The sequence below is a fragment of the Marmota flaviventris genome, chromosome 11, assembly GCF_047511675.1.
Source record: "Marmota flaviventris isolate mMarFla1 chromosome 11, mMarFla1.hap1, whole genome shotgun sequence".
Classification (NCBI taxonomy): domain Eukaryota; kingdom Metazoa; phylum Chordata; class Mammalia; order Rodentia; family Sciuridae; genus Marmota; species Marmota flaviventris.
In genome coordinates, this window is record NC_092508.1 from 102638431 (window position 1) to 102654346 (window position 15916).

The 15916-nt window shown below is 36.7% G+C and overlaps 1 protein-coding gene across 1 annotated transcript in view; it reads left to right on the plus strand.

Moving 5' to 3' along the window:
* Clasp1 (cytoplasmic linker associated protein 1) overlaps window positions 1-15916 on the plus strand; it is a 271969-nt gene that overhangs the window by 179006 nt on the left and 77047 nt on the right. Inside the window, exons 21-22 of the mRNA XM_071619271.1 lie at window positions 1606-1713; window positions 6404-6571. Of these exons, the coding sequence (XP_071475372.1) occupies window positions 1606-1713; window positions 6404-6571 (276 nt within the window). The remainder of the gene's footprint in view (window positions 1-1605; window positions 1714-6403; window positions 6572-15916) is intronic.

Here is a 15916-nt window from a genome sequence, read left to right on the forward strand (position 1 = left end):
TCAAATTTGTGATCCTCCTGCCCTTGTCTCCTGAGTCACTGGCATTATAGTATGCCACCATGCCTGGCTCAGAATTGGTTTTAAATCTGGTTTTGAGTCACCAATGCCTGTCTACCCTCACCGCTTTTATTTAGCATAGTGATACATGACTAAGACAGCCAATTAACGGCAAAAAAATTAAATGATTTGAAGGGGAGCAGTTGGCGTCTTATTTGTAGATAACATTCTGTTTTGATACCTCCAAATAGTCTATATACAAGTCAGTGGAATTGGTAAAAGTTTAACAGCGTTCCTAGGGTTAAGATAAAAAATATAATGATTAATTACATTTTTATATGTCAATAATAGTTATAAATTATAATTTAATAAAATATACTGTGTAGAATTTTTTAAAAAGCACCTGTGACGAGTATAAAAATTGAGTCAGACCTTTGGAAAAGACAACAAAAGTAGCATTGTAAGTCAATATGAAGAGTTAAGTAAATTTAATCTGAGTATTGGTCAGTGGTATGGAAAAAATCCCCTTAGTGTCCTCACAAATACAGTATTGAACAAAAGCAGTGCATTTTAGGGAAAAATATAACTTGTGATACAATTTAAATTTTAAATTATGCAAAACAGTGCCATGTATTTTCTTGGCTATGGACGTATATTTATTTACAAAATAAGAAATGCAAGGAAATGCTGGACACTTGAGTTTGTTTAAGATCATGTTACCAAATGTTGGAGGAAGACATAAGATTTAAGGGGGTAGCAAAGAGGGTTTTTGTTTTTAAGCCAAATGGGCTACATGTTCAGTTTAAAAATCTTTTTGTAATTTAAAATAAGAAATCAGACTCAGTAATTTCTCCATGTTCATTTTGTCTGACTGCTTTGGTGACTTAGGAGAATCAAAGGACCTCATTCATAGGCCAGCTGACCTGCCAGGCACAGGTATCCAAACCAGTCGTGTGACATAAACAAATCTTTGTTTCTCTGTTTTCTCATCTTAAAATGGCAACAGTTTCTTCTTACGTTGTGAAGATTCCAAGTAGACATATAGTTTCTAATAGGGTAAACAATATAACTTAATTTTCATGTAGATTCTATAATTTTTGTATATCTTTCCTTAAATTTCTACTATAAGTGATTGATTGCAGGGTTTTTTTTGTTTTGTTTTTAATGTTGTGCTTTCTTTATTATTCCTTACCTTTCTTTCTTGAGCCTCCTTCAGGCCTTGGGATTGTTTTTCTGCATTTCTTTTCTGCAAGCTTTGCCAGATGCTGGGGTACATGAAACTTTGAACAATATAAGAAGGCAGAAGAAGTTCACATTAGTTCCTGTTTTCCCTGTCAGACCCAATTCTGATTGGATTGGCAGGAGAGGCATTTTGTGCTCCCTTGAAATCAGGGAAGCCCTGTGGAGAATTTTTTAAAAACTGTCATTCCTGATCATCCTGGTATCACATCTCACTTGGGCGGGGGGGGGAGACTTGGTTCAAAAAAAGCCCCTGCTTCCTGCATAGTTGACTCCATCAGTGCCCTTTGCTCATGATGTAGGTTCTTTTCTCAAGTAGGTCACACTTGCTGAAAATGTTACGGAAACATGTTTTGTTATGTCCTCCAGGTCGCATCCGCACAAGACGACAAAGCTCCGGGAGTGCCACCAATGTTGCTTCAACACCTTCTGACAGTCGGGGCCGCAGTCGTGCTAAAGTGGTTTCACAGTCTCAGCGTAAGATTACCTTAGTTTCCTTCTTGATAACCTTAGTTTCATTCAACAGCATGTTCTGCAGTTGAGCAGTTCACAGTATTTGAACTGATTTCAAGGGAAAGATGCACTTTTGTGGCTCTAAGATACTGTGGTAATCACATTATTTCTTGGTAAGCTTACAAAATGGATTATTCCAGTCATAATCTGGTGTCCTTTCCAGGTGACTTAAACCTTGTGCTGTTTAAGCATTAAAGTATACTCTCTTCCCATTCTGAAGTCTCTCAAATTGAAACCTATCTGTTCTGTGACCCATTTTTATTATTGACAAGGAACCCTTCTGTACAGGGCAGAACCTGTACAGAAATTATTAATGCTGAGTTTTTTCCAGGGGTAAATAAGTAAATCCATTAAATGCTCCCCCTTTAACCCTCTGTGCTAACATTTATAGCCTGCACCTGTCTTCTCATCAGTGTGGGCTCTTGCTTTGCCTAGCTGCCCCTGCTCGCTTCCATGATTGCTTTTCTGTATATGTGAAGTCAGTTCATTTGAGAGCTCAGCTAGGAAAGCAGTGTAGCTGGAATGGATTAATTCTCTGATCAGTGTCTGAATCCAACCTTGCTGTCTCACTTTCCTGTTCCATGTAGGCGTGAGTGGTCTGCTGCCTCTGTGCACAAAGAGCGTGCCCCAGGGCAAAGGGAGTGTGGGGAGAAAGGGTCTTCCTGTCCTCAGGAGCTGCACATATTCACATTCCCTCAGCTTAGCTTCTTTAGCTGACATGAGTCTATCACCATCTTGTCCCCAGGAGCTGTCTAGCTCTTGTGGGGTACTCACTACAGCCAAACCTTGGGATCTTGCTTAGTATTGAGAATGCCTATTATAATCCCATGAATTTAGATTCTTTTCCATGTCCCTTTTGGCAACTGTGGTCCTCATGTTAAAAAGTTTAGATCTTTTTGCCAAGAATAGTGGAAGGTCAGTCCCATTGCTGCCTCTAGTGAGGCTACAGAATCTTTCTGACATCTGTGGTAAGGTGCAGTACAGTATGCAACAAACACGTGCTTCAGTGTCACACAAACCTGATTCCTTTTATATCCTGGCTCCAGTGGGATGTTGGATGAATCTTTTAACTTGGTGAGCCTTTGTTTCACTGTCTGTAAATGGAGTGGAAACAAAGCCCACCCGCATGGGGCTTTTGTGAGGATTTATTAAGAAATATGAAGCTAGCCTGTGATGGACACTCAGTAAACAGAAACAGGTATTAGAACCATATTGGCTTCAGCCTGAATCAAGTGGCCTTTATCCATGACCAATATGAGGCTTAGGAAAGAAATCTAGGGATGGATTTCTGTGATGGGGAATACTGTAAGGCTAGATAGACTCTGTTAAGCGAAGAAAGCCTTACTTCTCTGGGTTTTCCATTCAGATCTGGGTGTAGGTATTACCCAGAAGCTTCTGCCTTGGCAGCTAGCTGCACCCCAACTCATTCTTGGGTTGAATTTTTGTGATTCCTGGAATGTCCAGCCATGTCCTCATAAACATTGGTCAGATCTTACTGTGAATAACTCTTCTTGACCAGAAATTTTCAAGTCTTGTAATGAAGGTCAATATAAAGAAATTTAGTCCAATAAGAACCATCTTTGCCTTTAACTGTGCAGTGTTATTTCCTTCTGTAGAGATGAAGGTTGAACAGTATTAAGCATTTCTTTTAGTCTGCTGTTCATTGGCATTGGCCTTTGCAGGGTTCCTGCCTCAGCTAGGTCAATACTGTATCCCTCCCTCCCTACTATAGGTTTTAGGAATCCATTTGTTACTTGTGCTTAGGGAGTGGTGAAAATCAAAATTCCTTCTCTAGAGAGACTCAGTGGGGTAGAGCTTTTTAATTCTGTATACTTATCAACATACTGAAGCTGGCCCTAGGGCTCCACTTTAAACCTCTTTAGCTTTATTTTACTTGCCTGACTAACCCACAGGAAGGGAGACCACCAAACAGCAGCATATGGTTAAGCCTGCACCGTAAGCCTATGCGTATAAATTAAATACTTTTAGCAATTATTTCAATAAGAAATCTACATAAATGCACCTATATGTATATGTACATATGTATATAAAACAGAATTGATAGTTCCTGTTTAATACTAAGTACATTTTATTAATATTAGATTTACAGCCCTTAATAATTGGCATATTTTAAATATTTGTGGATTAAAGAAAGTGGTAGAACATGCAGGTGAAATTAGTCAGTTGCAGTTTCTTTCCAATCATCGATACATGTCGAATACTTACTCTGTTGAAGATGATAGTGATACACAAATGAGCAAATTATGCTCACTTCCCTCATATTGCTTAGACCTGGAGAGGGAGATGTTCTCTGGAAAGGTGAGATGCTGATCTTATTCTTTTCCACAACTCTTGACCCTAACACTGTGCCTGGCAGGCACATTGTAGACTAATGTTTTATGAACAGTTGTGAAGTAAATGCTAATATAGTATGATGAGTATAAAATAGACACATGTACATAAGTAGATGAGGAGGAATTAGTCCCAGGAAAAATAGCTATTTTGCTGAAGTGTTTGTTGATGAGACATTTACGTTGTGTTGCATGCTGACCTGCTATATTGTGTTGTCTTTTAATCCACTTTTGCCTGTCCTTTGGTCTGCTCTCATAATCAAGGATCCAGATCTGCTAATCCTGCTGGTGGTAAGCCATATCTCTTCTTGCCTTTTTTGTTTTTTTGCATTCTCCCTCACCCCGTGTTCTTTGCACAATATTAATTTTTCTTTTTTATGAGCTTAATTAATCTCCTGCATTTTTCTGTATGTTCAAATACTAGAGTTTGAAATGTATTTCTTTTCCTCTTTTACATAGCTTAGCAGTTTATTTATATGCTCAAATTTTATAGGCAAAATTAATAGGTCCTGAGTCAGTTCTTCATGGTAATGTGTATTATTGATTTTTGTGACTTTCACAATCATGTAGTTAAATCATTTTAAAGTGGTTTTTTTTTTGCAAATAGTCACCTAGCTGATTCATATGAATGATAGTAGTTTTACTAAATGAAATGTAAATTTTTGAAATATAAATTTTAATATATTTAAAAAAATATATATTGCGTGTTGTCTGTGTGTAAAATTTCCAGGTAAGTACTGTTTCAAAGGACCCACCCCCCACCCCGCCCTGCAGACCATTCTGTTTTGGTACATAATAATGTATGCTTTGCATTTTAGAATTTTATTACCTTTCTGCTTAAGGACATGATCCAAGTTAATGATCATTAGGGTGTACACTGGTATAATGCTAAAAATTTTGCTGTTTGACAGAAAATTTTTTCCTACAGGAAATGGTTAGGTTGGTATTTAGCTACTTAGCTATTAGTAAAAATTACCATGTTGCTTATAATTTCCAGTTGTATTGCATATTTTCCAGGAAATATGGTCTATGTGATTTCCACTTTTGCAGATTGTTTTGAAACTTGCATTGAGGCTTAGTATGCAGTTAGTTCTTGTAATATTTATGTCTGGAAAGGTGAAAAGAATATGTTTTATCTGCTGGGATAATGTATATAGGAGGTGTGTGTGTGTGTGCGCGTGCGCGCGTACACAGTTGTGGGGTTGCTTAAAGATAAGGAAGCACTCTGAGCAATGCATTGTTAGGTGATTTTGTTGATAAGAGAATATCACTGAGTATGCTTACACAAATTGAGATGGCAACATCACCAGGCCACATAATCAAACAGGACTACTGCTCTGATCTGTCATTGACCAAAACATTGTTACGCAGCATGTGACTATATATACACGTATACTCAAAACACATACACATAGAATTAAATCTGCTTGCTGTGTCAGTTTGTCTGAGAGGGTTGTTAGTCTTTCTTGACATTGTTAGTAATTATGACTTTTTCCCTACATTTTAATCTTTTTTATGTTTTATATTTCAAAGCTATATTGTTTGGAGCATGAACATTTGTAGTTATGACCTTCGTAGAAAGTTATTTTTTTAAATCAGTGTTAAATATCCTTCTCTATCCTTTTTAAATGCTGTACTTTATTCTGTTTTTTCTTTGTTTTTCTGTAGATGTGTTATTTGACTCTTAAAAAACAGCATGTGTTTTTTTGTTTGTTTTTAAATCATTTCAAGAAGCCCTGTCTTTTAGTAGATGAATTTAATCTGGCCACCTTTGTTATGGTTACTGAAATGTTTGTGAATGTTTTTAAACCCATGTTTCTAATTATTTCTCCTCCTTTTTCCCCCCTTCCATTTGTTAAATTAATGGCAATTTTTTTTTATCCATTTTTCCTAATTAATGCTTAACAGATTTCTGTTACAGTTATATTTCTGTTCTTCTGGTAGTTACACTTAAATTTTTAACATACTCTGATAGAATAAAAACCCAAAATGATAGGGACAGGGGATATAGTTCAGAGGTAGAACATTTGCCTAACATTTGCCTTCAGTTTTTGAGTCAGAAATTGTGCAACTTTGTAGAATTCCACCAGTAACTCTTCTAAGCATGGATGTGATCTTTTTATGATATTCTTTTATGTGCATACATTTCTTAAAAAGTAGTATTACCACCAACAAAATCTATTTTATATAAAATTCTTTTCATATTTAATCAAAATTGATATATAAAAACTTGATTTTGAAATTGTTGTAATCTATTAGTCAATTTACATCCATCATTCATTTCTGTATTGCTTCATTTTTAGCTGGCAGTCGGTCGAGTTCCCCCGGGAAATTGTTGGGAAGTGGCTATGGTGGACTTGCTGGTGGTTCTTCGAGAGGCCCACCTGTGACACCATCTTCAGAAAAACGAAGCAAGATTCCCAGGAGTCAGGGGTGTAGCCGTGAAACAAGTCCAAACCGAATAGGATTAGGTAAGGATCCTCAAATACCTTGGAACACCATTTCCAGTTTGGTCACAATTTTTATTGTAATCTAATAACTGTGTCTAATGTAAGAAATAGAGATCTATTTTTTAACTCAAGTTATTATTTTGGCTGTGTTGAAAAGACATTTTGATTTGTGCTTTATCCAGGTTATGACACGTTGAAGTGTCAAAACCAAAAAACTCTGTGGGAGTTACTATTCAAATTGATGTGAAAGAATTTCATCATTATAGATTCGTGTTTTATGTCATTTTGCAAAGCATTGGAATTGGGGAAGTAGGCAGAGGTTTTCCCTCTTTTCACTAATTTCACACTAAATAGCCATTGACCTATATTGACTTTCAAAGCCAGTTTTTAGGGTCCCCATTTATTTTGATTTTTATCTTTAATTTGGTGAAACCTGTGGTCAAGGAATAGGAATAGTTACTTTTGACATGATTTTGTTGAAACCTAAAAGCTAGGAATTGATGAAGATAATATTTATTTTTGTGTTGTATTTAGTTTCTGTAATTCTATATGAGTCATATGAATTACTTCTGCACTTAAAGATCTTTTATTCTACTAAAATCTAATTTGTGTGCTACATTTTTATATAAAATTAGAAGTCTTTTGTGATAGAATACAAAAAATTTTAAATTTATACTTTTTATCACATCAATATCTGCTTTCTAAGGTAAAAATCTGTTACTATAAAACCAGAGTATCGTATCCTTAAGTCCTGTTGGCTTATCTTTCACATTTATTCATTTATCTTCTCAATAATTTTGACTTGAATATTTATTGTAATGTACTGGGAACTTCATTAGATCCGATAATTAGAAGATAAATGAACTAGATTTAGATTCCGACTGGAGTCTTTGTTATATATTGATAAGAGGTGGAAATGCAAAACTGTATGGCAAATACTAAGACTGTTTATTCTGGGTCCATAAAAAAGGGATGTCTTAGCCTTTATCTACCCCAGATCTCCCAGGTTTCCTGTTAAGGGAGGCTTCCCAGAATAAGTCCTATTGTGAAGTACAGGGTTAACAGGGGAGGGAGGATAGGGGAAAGAGTTCTAAGGGGAGAGAGATGCAAAAGTGGGAGAGTCAAGCAGAAGGGGGAACCCTGAGCAATTCATTTGACTATGGCCAAGGGGTGTGGAACTGGAGGACAGAAGGACCGGTGGGGTTCAGCTCACAAAGACCCCAGAAGGCCCTCTGAGCTACGAGAAGGCAGGGACAAATATCTAAGAACACATAGAGTTTGGTTTGAACTCCTATTTCCAAGCAAGGCAAAAGTATTTAGTGGTTTCTTTAATTCTCCATGATGCTGACTTCTCTGGGCATGACAGAGCATCATCTCTGAGCTGACAAATTTGGGTATTGATGTGTCAGCAACCAGAGAAAAGGCCAAAGCTAGAATACTTCAATTTCTCATCTGATGATGCAATATACCAGTGTTCAGATCTGATTTGGTTTGGAAAATACATTTGATTTTAGATCTAGGTGAGATTTCAGCAGTTCTAATTGCTGAAGTTTAAAGAATGGGTGCAAGCCATACTAGTATTATTGTTTTAAAAATTCTTTTTTGCTTAGGAACTTTTCGTTTTGTGTTTAATTATTAAAGATGCTATTTTTACTTTCTTGAAATTAGGAAGTAATCCAGCTTCCAATATAACTCTAAGATCTGATATTCCAAGGTCTTACTATGATATTCATGTTGTGAATAGTGGAAAAGACAACATTTTATAAACTCTTAAAAGCAGTATTAATAAACATCAGTAGAATTAAAAAGGAGCTTTGTCTCTTCCACAGAGCTGTTATTTAAAGTATTATATTATTTTGAAGTTGTTTCCTTGATGCTGATTAAGAGGATTAGTGAACAATGAAGCTTTGAGGTCATACATACTGTTCTGGTTAAAGAAGATATTTTATTTAAATTTTTTTCACATTGAGAATACACATATATAAAGAAATACCTGAACAAAATTTATCTGTCTGCTTATTCCTATAGTACTGTTTAAAGATTCTATTTATAGGGTAGCAGATATATTAGCATTTTTCAGCAATAAATTATTTATCTTTATGATCTTTTAGTGTATACTGGATACGTGTGTGTGTCTAAACATTTGGTTTGTTGTACAGCAATTTTAAATACAACTATTCAAAAAAGAGGGATATTTTAAGAATTTTTTTTCACAATCTCCAAAACAATTAATTCAACAATTTTAATGATATCTAAACTAGCTTAGAATTGCAATGATAATGATTTTTAATTCTCTACAAGTTATGTTTGGTTCGATTGTACCTTTTTTGTTTGAAATTGTATTTCTTAACTAACTTTTTTTTCTTATTTGTTTTAAAACTGATGCCAAGGTTCTTTTTTGGCATTTAAGATTTCTTAAGCATAATTCCTGTTGGATAACCAAGAAACAAAATAAATCCTTCTATTCTCTTGGCAGGTTATTTCTTCACAAGCTACCTAATCAGTGGTAAAATACATTTGTAAATTGTTTCATTTTTGTGTGTTTTAAAGACAGTGAAGACTTTACAGATAATAAAATGGCATGAATAGCCAGCACCTATAGCAATTTTATCTGGCTGCTTGCCTTTGTTTCCTGTTTATCTATTATGAAGGCTATAAAAGGCACACTTGGCATTTTTATAGCTTACATTCTATGGATATTTATTTAAAGTGTCTTAAGATTTTCTGATTAAAAATATATTGCAGGAATTTAAAAATAATTCATTTCAACTAAGAAATTAGACAATTGTGACATGAAAACACGTAGACCTTGAGATGTTTCAAGTGTTTAACTTCTAGTACTTTTCATTAATCCTTTTATACTTAGGCTTTGGGTATGAGTTCTTGTTGGATCCTTCCTTAGAAGCTAAAAGTCAGAATTACCATTAAAACACTGTGAAGGGTAAAGTAGAGTATCAGGAAGTGAAAACCAAGCGAGTGGTTTTTTTTTTAAGGCTTCTTAGTATATTTATGTAAGCAAAAGACTGAAGAGCAACCTGGGAATACTGCTTTTAGAAAGTTCAAGTGGCAAGTATGCTTTCCTTGTTTCTTTCCCTTATGCCTTCTCCATATCTTATTCTTACATAGAACATAGAATGTTCAGTTTAGATACTTATTATTGATCTTTTTTTTTTTAATTTTGGTCACTTTATTATGAGTCTGTAAAAAAATCATTTATTTATGTATTTATTTTAAATCCTCCTTGTAGATTATTAGGCTCTGGAAATAGTTACAAGTTGGTGGGTGATTTTCCTCTTGTGATTTAAAACATTCAAACAATTGGAGTCACTATCAGATGTACTTTAATGAGGTTTGGGGCAACTCTGGGCACACTTCCACAAATTATAAACAGAATTCTCCAAGCTACTACTAGCCATATGACAAAGGAGCCTGTCAGCCCAAGCAGGTGTGTGAACTCTGGGTTAAATAACAGGAAGGTGGGCCTTGTTAAGTTTACATGTGCAGTTATTTCAGATCCCATCTGTTTATCCCTGTTGATTCTCTTTACTGTCTTTATAAACCAGATTCACACCAGAGAGAGTGAAGGTAGGGGTAGAGGATCAGGAAATGAAAACCAGTCAAGTAGCATTTCAAGGCTTCTCAGCATTTGAGAAAGAGAGAACTTTTATTTCCCACTGTTGTAGCATATATATGAACTCAAGGAAAGGGTTGGGATCTGGGTAAAAAATATAGAAGTTATCAAGCATGTTAAGAAGAAACAGTTGAGAGGGGCTGGGGTTGTAGTTCAGCAGTAGAGCGCTCACCTAGCATGTGCGAGGCGCTGGGTTCGATCCTCAGCACCACATAAAAAATAAATAAATAGGGCTGGGGATGTGGCTCAAGCGGTAGCGCGCTTGCCTGGCATGCGTGCGGCCCGGGTTCGATCCTCAGCACCACATACAAACAAAGATGTTGTGTCTGCTAAAAACTAAAAAATAAATATTAAAAAAATAAAATAAATAAATAAATAAAGGTATTGTGTTCAACTACAACTAAAAAATATTTAAAAAAATAAAAGAAGAAGAAGAAACAGTTATGAAATGCTCAACTAAGCATGCTTTTACAATCAAAACTATGAATATTGTATTTTTGTGTGGGGGGTGGTAGGAGTGTTCCTGGGAATTGAACTCAAGGGCACTTTGAGCCACATCCCCAGCCCTATTTTGTATTTTATTTAGAAACAGGGTTTCTCTGAGTTGCTTAGCATCTTACTTTTGCCGAGTCTGGCTTTGAACTCAGGATCCTCCTGCCTCAGCCTCCCGAACCACTGGGATTATAGGCATGTGCCACTATGCCTGGCTGAATACTGTTTTTATTTTCTGTTTGAATATCTGTTTGGAGTGGATGGTAGATGAAGACAAGATTTTCATATATGCCACTCAGCACAAAACTCAGAAGTATATACATATATGCATTATCTCATAGCTCTCTTTTGTTAAATGATGGGATTCTTTCTTATTTTTGTAAGGGGAGGCTGAGACCTAGAGAGGACAAGTGGCTGGATCAGTAAGTTAGCTTGGACCTGAAGAGGTCTCTTCATAACTCAGATATAGCGTTGGTCATTAGCAGTATTGCTTTGTACATTTTAGGAAATTTCTCTATTAGTCGGGTTGGTAGATGCTTTAGTTTTTTTTTTTTAAAGTTGTTGATAGACCTTTATTTTATTTATGTATTTATATATGGTGCTGAGAATCGAACCCAGTGCCTCACACATGCCAGGCAAGTGCCGCTACCTCTGAGCCCCAGCCCCAGTCCCTTTAGTTTTTTTTTTTTAAAGGATTTAATTTGGCACCTAGTGCTTTTGCCTCCTCGCAGGAGCTATTTAGAGTGTAATCAAGAACTGTTAATTAAATAGTCACTACTACATGGAGTGAAAATTTGGGGTTCCATGTCACTCTGACAAAATTGAGGAGAGTTTTTAGGGATTTCTAGTGAAATTCCAGTGACACTCTGTTTGCCTAATTGCTCAGATTGCATTCATGTGCCAGACCTTTCCTTCTCTGAAAAGTACTAAGCATTTGGATGTCGTTTACAAACCTTCAGGGTCTTTTCAACCATGCACTGAGCAGCTGAGCACAAGAGGAATTTGACTTCATTTTTCACTTTCATATACTTCACAAAACTTCAGTGAGTTTCAAGATTCTGGTTAGTAGTACATTCTTGTTATAGTTTGTACAATAAATCTTGGCTCTAAAATAATAGGGTGTACTCATTGCAGTATAGATAATGTATTTGTTTTTACATCTGTGGGTCAAGTTTACAGTTTCCAAAACCTCCAGGAAAGCCATTTTTGTGCAGTCTGGAAGTGACGGAGCTCATTAGATGGAAATATGTAGTCTTTGTAAGCTGGTATGTTAGGCATTCCACCTACACACATCAGTATGTGATGTTGTTTTGGAATATTTTGTCAGTAATTTATTTCTGTTTTCACAGATTAAATTGAGAAACAAGGGTATCATGGTCTTTCTGAGCTTCAGCCATATTATTATTAGACCTTAGCCAATGCATGCTAATATGTCTTATAATCTCAGTGTTTAAAACATGAGAATAATAAACTTTATCTGTACACAATCATAGTTAGCTGGCCTCAGATCAGTGGAGGGATCTTTCACCTGAATATTGAGATTATCAGTCCACTTGGTGTAGGCTTGGTGTGTAAGACTGGATCGGTGGAGGTGCTTAGAAGGGACTGCAGGCAACTCTATTTGGATTTCTGTAGAAGCAGCACATTTAAAATGTTGGCATCAGAAAATGAAAAGATAGAAGTCTCTTTACTTCTGTTGGCTTAGGTCATTAAGTATGTCTGAAGCACCTACACTCTTATTCAAGTTGGCTATCTCTCCAGTTATACAAGCCTTTTAAGGCTTCTTGTTTAAAGAAGGCCTGGGAGAGGCTAGCCTTCTTTCTTTTAATTGGGTGAGTTTGTGGATTTCAGGGATTATTAATCCAAATTGAATTGTCTTTTAAGAACCAGATACCTATGAAAACAACTTTGGTGATTTGTCCTCTTGTCGAAGTTTGCCAAAGCCATAAAAACCAAAAGCTTTTGATCTTGTGCTTTAGGAAGCCAGTTTGTTCTTTGGAAAGATTTCTTTTCATCTTACCTTTAGGTGTAATTCTTCCTTCACACAAAGTTCCCAGCTTTCTGAGGCACTGAGCGTAATTCCATTTATCTAGACTCCCCTTTGTTGGTACAACAATCAGACCTCAGCACGGATAGATGACCCAGTCCCAGACTCCCAGGGTGGACAATGTCATAATTACATTAACCGAATGTGACTGACGTTTTGTGAGTTTTCTGTCTTCATTAAACTTGTTCACCTTCTCTGAAACCCCTCATGCTGCACGCTAGCACGGAGCAGCCGTATCCCTCGACCCAGCATGAGTCAGGGGTGCAGCCGCGATACCAGCCGTGAGAGCAGCCGAGATACAAGCCCCGCTCGGGGCTTCCCTCCACTCGGTGAGTACACGGAGGCGCTGCCCAGGAGCAGGTTCCTCTCCCTGCTCCTGATGCTTGTCCGAGACACTGCTGGGTGGAATGACCTGCTTTCCTGCTGTCCTGTGATCCTTTCTTATCTTTCCTCTTCCTTAGTCACCCTTTGTTGTCCCCTCTGCATGCTTGGATTTCAGCAACTCCCAGTTTTCACATACTAGAGGAAAAAAGCACCACTTCACTCTACTGTCGTCATTATAATCACTTGCTACCAGGCAAGCCCCTCCATGTGGCGATTTCCAACATGAGGCAAAAAACTCAAGTTAATCACTGCTTGAAAGTAAAGTTAACCCAAAGTTGATCCTTATCATTAAATTTCTACAATTTGCCTTCAGTTTTACTAGACATCAATTTATATATAATGTAGTTCGAGGAAAAAAAGTACAGCCACGATAACATTTAGAAAACTAGATGAGTTTCCTTTTTAGTTTTAATAGTCTTGCCTTTCTCTAAAATAGGCATGTAATATATCATTTTATCCTAGTACAATTTATAGAATTCCCAAAGGAATCTGATCAACACATATTTTATGAAAAGGAATATTTCATATTCTTCAGTAATTATTTTTTTAGTTCTTTGGCATGTTGAATGCTGTATATTTTCCCCTTGATGAACATAATAGAAAGCATTTTGTAATAATTAGACCTAGACCTAAAATGATTATGTGAAGCATGGACTCCAGCAGTCTGTGATTTTGACTATAGGATTATGCAGCTGATTTTTAAAAATATGTAAGTGTCACTCTAGGAGAGGGATGTTAAATCAAAAGCATAAGGTCTATATATTTGCCTCTGTCTCCTGCTAACATTGTGTACTTCTTCTGATGTCTTTTGTCCCCAATCAGTGTCAGTAATCAAAGTCTAGATGTATGCTTTCATGACCAATGGATCCTTTATGAGGTTCTGAAAAAGAGCAGGTCACAGATGCCACCACTCTAGTCGGCTAGAAGATGATTCCCTTGACGTAGTGATTCCACTTGGTTAGCAGGAGCCCCTGAGTGGGGCACCTTTACCTAGAGCAAGTCAGGTATTCCATAGAAACCTGAAGCATTAGAGCAGAATTCTCAGTGAGACAGGGGTGGCAATGATTTTTTTTTCTTCTGAATGAACTGGTGATTTTTCCTTGTAAATTAAGGCTGTATCTATGCATCCTTGCCCACTATTTGACCTTCCAGATAATCTGTAGATAAATAATTCACTCTGTTCTATTGGTTATATTGTCTTTTAGAAGCAATTTTAAGCAATTTTATTTTATACATGTGCTGATATTTTTAATATTATCTGTGGAAGCAACCTTTGTAATCTGGCATGTGGTCTGTGGATCAGGCAAGGCATGCTGCATTCTTGAACTCCTGTTGAACACTGAGTAACTCAGTAATGGCATCTGTCTTTCACTCTTTGGGTAAGCAGATCTGCTTGACTGTCTTGATGATAACACAAAATGTTGAAATATATTAGCATCAGCTAATATTTTTTGTGTGGTCCGAACAATAGGGAATGTCTCTTAAGCTAAATTTTTATACCAAGCCTTTCCCTCCATTGAGTTAAACTCATACAACAGTGTCCCATGTGTACCTGTGCCATTCAGAGCAGTCAACAGGCATAACACCTTGTGGTTCTGGTCACCCTCTGGGATAGGTGTTACCATCATCAGACTCGAATGGAAACTAAGCCACATTCTCCAGGCCACACAGTGGCTAGAGCCAGCATTTGAATCCAGGTTTGACTTCAAACCTGCCTTATTTGAAAGTACTTTTGATAACTCGTTTTGTTCCTCAAAAATATATGAAATGATTTTGTAAGGCCTGCAGAGCTTGGCACAGTAGAAAGTGCTCAACAGCTGTTTCTGGGTCAGCGACTTCCAGGCTTAGGACCTGAGAATACAGAGACACATTCCAAAAGGTTGTCCCCAAGGTAACTTATTGCACATTCTCTGTTCATTCTTTTATTCATTCATTTTTAATAACCACTTCCTACTGCTGTTGGAAATTAGATTTGTCAGTGCCCCTTTAGATCAACTTACATGGAAAACCCTTCATAAAGGAAAAAAGGTAACGAATAGTTATGTTTCAGTGAATACATTCATTCCTCATGTCCCCAGGGTATTAATTTCAGTACCCCATGCTGATCCCAAATCCAGAAATGCTAGTCAGGCACGGTGGCACATGCCTGTAACCCCAGCAACTCAATATCTGAAGTAGGAGGATGGCACATTTGAGGCCTGCCTCAACAATTTAGCGAGACCCTCAGCAATTTAGGAAGGTCCTGTTTAAAAATAATTTTTTTTTTTTTTAAAGGGCTGTAGCTTAGGAGTAAAGTGCCCCTGGGTTCCATCCTCAGTACCATAAATAAATAAATATTTTAAAAATCCACAGATGCTCAAGTCCCTTATATAAAATGGCATAGTATTTGCAAATAATCTACACATCCCCCTTTAAATCTTCTCTAAGTTATTTCTGATACCTAATACAAAGTAAATGCTCTATAAATGATTGTTATACTATATTGCTTAGAGAATAATGACAAGAAAAAAGGTCTGTTTGTGTTTAGGACAGACATTTTTTTTTCTTCCCTCACCTGTAGTTGGTTGAGTCCACAGATGTGGAACTGGTGAATAGAGGGCTGGCTGTATACATTGTTTTCGGTTTGTATGATTGTTTTAAAGCATCTTACTGCTGTGAATGTGTATGAATAATGGTTAAAGTGATAATTGTTGAATGAAATAAAGAACTCTAGAACTCTGCTGTAAATCAGGCTCTGTACATAAGTGGGTCCCTCTTGGATGATGTCGGTGGGTGTTCACTGTGAACATGACAGAGGATGCATTGCACAACA